We start from the raw sequence: 1,356 nt of genomic DNA on the forward strand, positions 1-1,356 counted from the left end.
CCTCTAAAACATAAACTTCTGTATATAATACTAGAAGTTTTTGTGGAAGGATAATCATTTGTACAGTTATTTTTATCATTGTCCTATTCATGAAAAGAATTCGCCTCCTTGCAAAAATAATAGTATAAGTTAAAGGTAGAAATGGAGAAAGAAAAGGAAAAGAAAGACACAAACAAAAGTTTGCAAAGGATATGATGAAAAAGCACATTCTTTCAAGATTTAAACATTTAATATAGGATGGGATCCACATTTGGCCATCGGGGTTTGACAGCCAACCCAAAATACAATCTCTGTGAACAGTTGCTTTGGAGAAAGTTTAACTTGTAAGATAAGAAACAGGAATTTTCCCCAAGGATTTTAAATAAGCGATCACGATTTAACATAATGAACAGTTCCCTCAACACTGTCATTACAAAAAGTTTTGTAGAAGAGATTTTTGTTCTTGGCTGGCATCCAGGATTCTGTTTAGATTACATGTTGATGGACGATTCAGTATAGTACCTATTTTAGGTAGATTGTATTGTTTCTAATTCATAATTTGTATTTATACGTATGAAAATTTCATGCTAAACAATGAGCTGTTTTAATTATACCTCCCCAAACTTGGAAAGAAATTCATAAGGACCCTTGATTTTATTTCAATATACTATAAAAAATATTTAATTTAAGAAAGTAAACATATATTTTAAAATAATTTTAAGACCTGTAAATTCAAGCAAGTGAGTAACATATGGTGACTTTTTTTTTTTTTTTTTTCAGTTTAATTTTGTTGGGAGAATCCTTGGACCTAGAGGACTTACAGCTAAACAGCTTGAAGCAGAAACAGGATGTAAAATAATGGTCCGAGGGAAAGGCTCAATGAGGGATAAAAAGAAGGTAAGTCCTTAAAAATGGGGGCATTAATTTACTTAAACTTCTGCATTCTTTTTCTTTTGTCCAAAAATTTTTAAAACTTTTGCATTCTAATAAAATATCCAGATCTCTCCTTTATAAAGCAGTGCGCATTATTTCATGTTAGAAACTTTTGAACATCTTAAAGGTATTGTCATGATTTAACTTGTTAATAATTATCATTATTTTTAATTTAGCCAGCTAAGGTATCACTCAGTCTATCATGTTACCTAACTTTGGTATTTACACTTGAGAAGCTGCCAGTTTGGGAATTAGACTCTAATGTTGTATATATAAAACTATGTAACTAAAATTTGAAAAATCTAAAATGTTTCTTTTGATAAGATTTGAAAGAGAACAGTCTAATGAGTAACTTTGGATTTATGTCACATCATTTAGAGTTAGTAAGCAGAAAAAAGAAGGCTCAATTAACACTAGACATAGGAGACTCATTTTTTATTTCAC

The 1,356-nt window shown here is 30.0% G+C and overlaps 1 protein-coding gene across 1 annotated transcript in view; it reads left to right on the forward strand.

Annotated features, from left to right (window-relative positions):
* The window catches only part of QKI (QKI, KH domain containing RNA binding), a 107,880-nt gene that overhangs the window by 20,861 nt on the left and 85,663 nt on the right, over positions 1-1,356 (forward strand). The window contains exon 3 of the mRNA XM_023524961.1: positions 760-876. Within this exon, the coding sequence (XP_023380729.1) occupies positions 760-876 (117 nt within the window). The remainder of the gene's footprint in view (positions 1-759; positions 877-1,356) is intronic.

The sequence above is a fragment of the Pteropus vampyrus genome, unplaced genomic scaffold, assembly GCF_000151845.1.
Source record: "Pteropus vampyrus isolate Shadow unplaced genomic scaffold, Pvam_2.0 Scaffold512, whole genome shotgun sequence".
Taxonomy (NCBI): domain Eukaryota; kingdom Metazoa; phylum Chordata; class Mammalia; order Chiroptera; family Pteropodidae; genus Pteropus; species Pteropus vampyrus.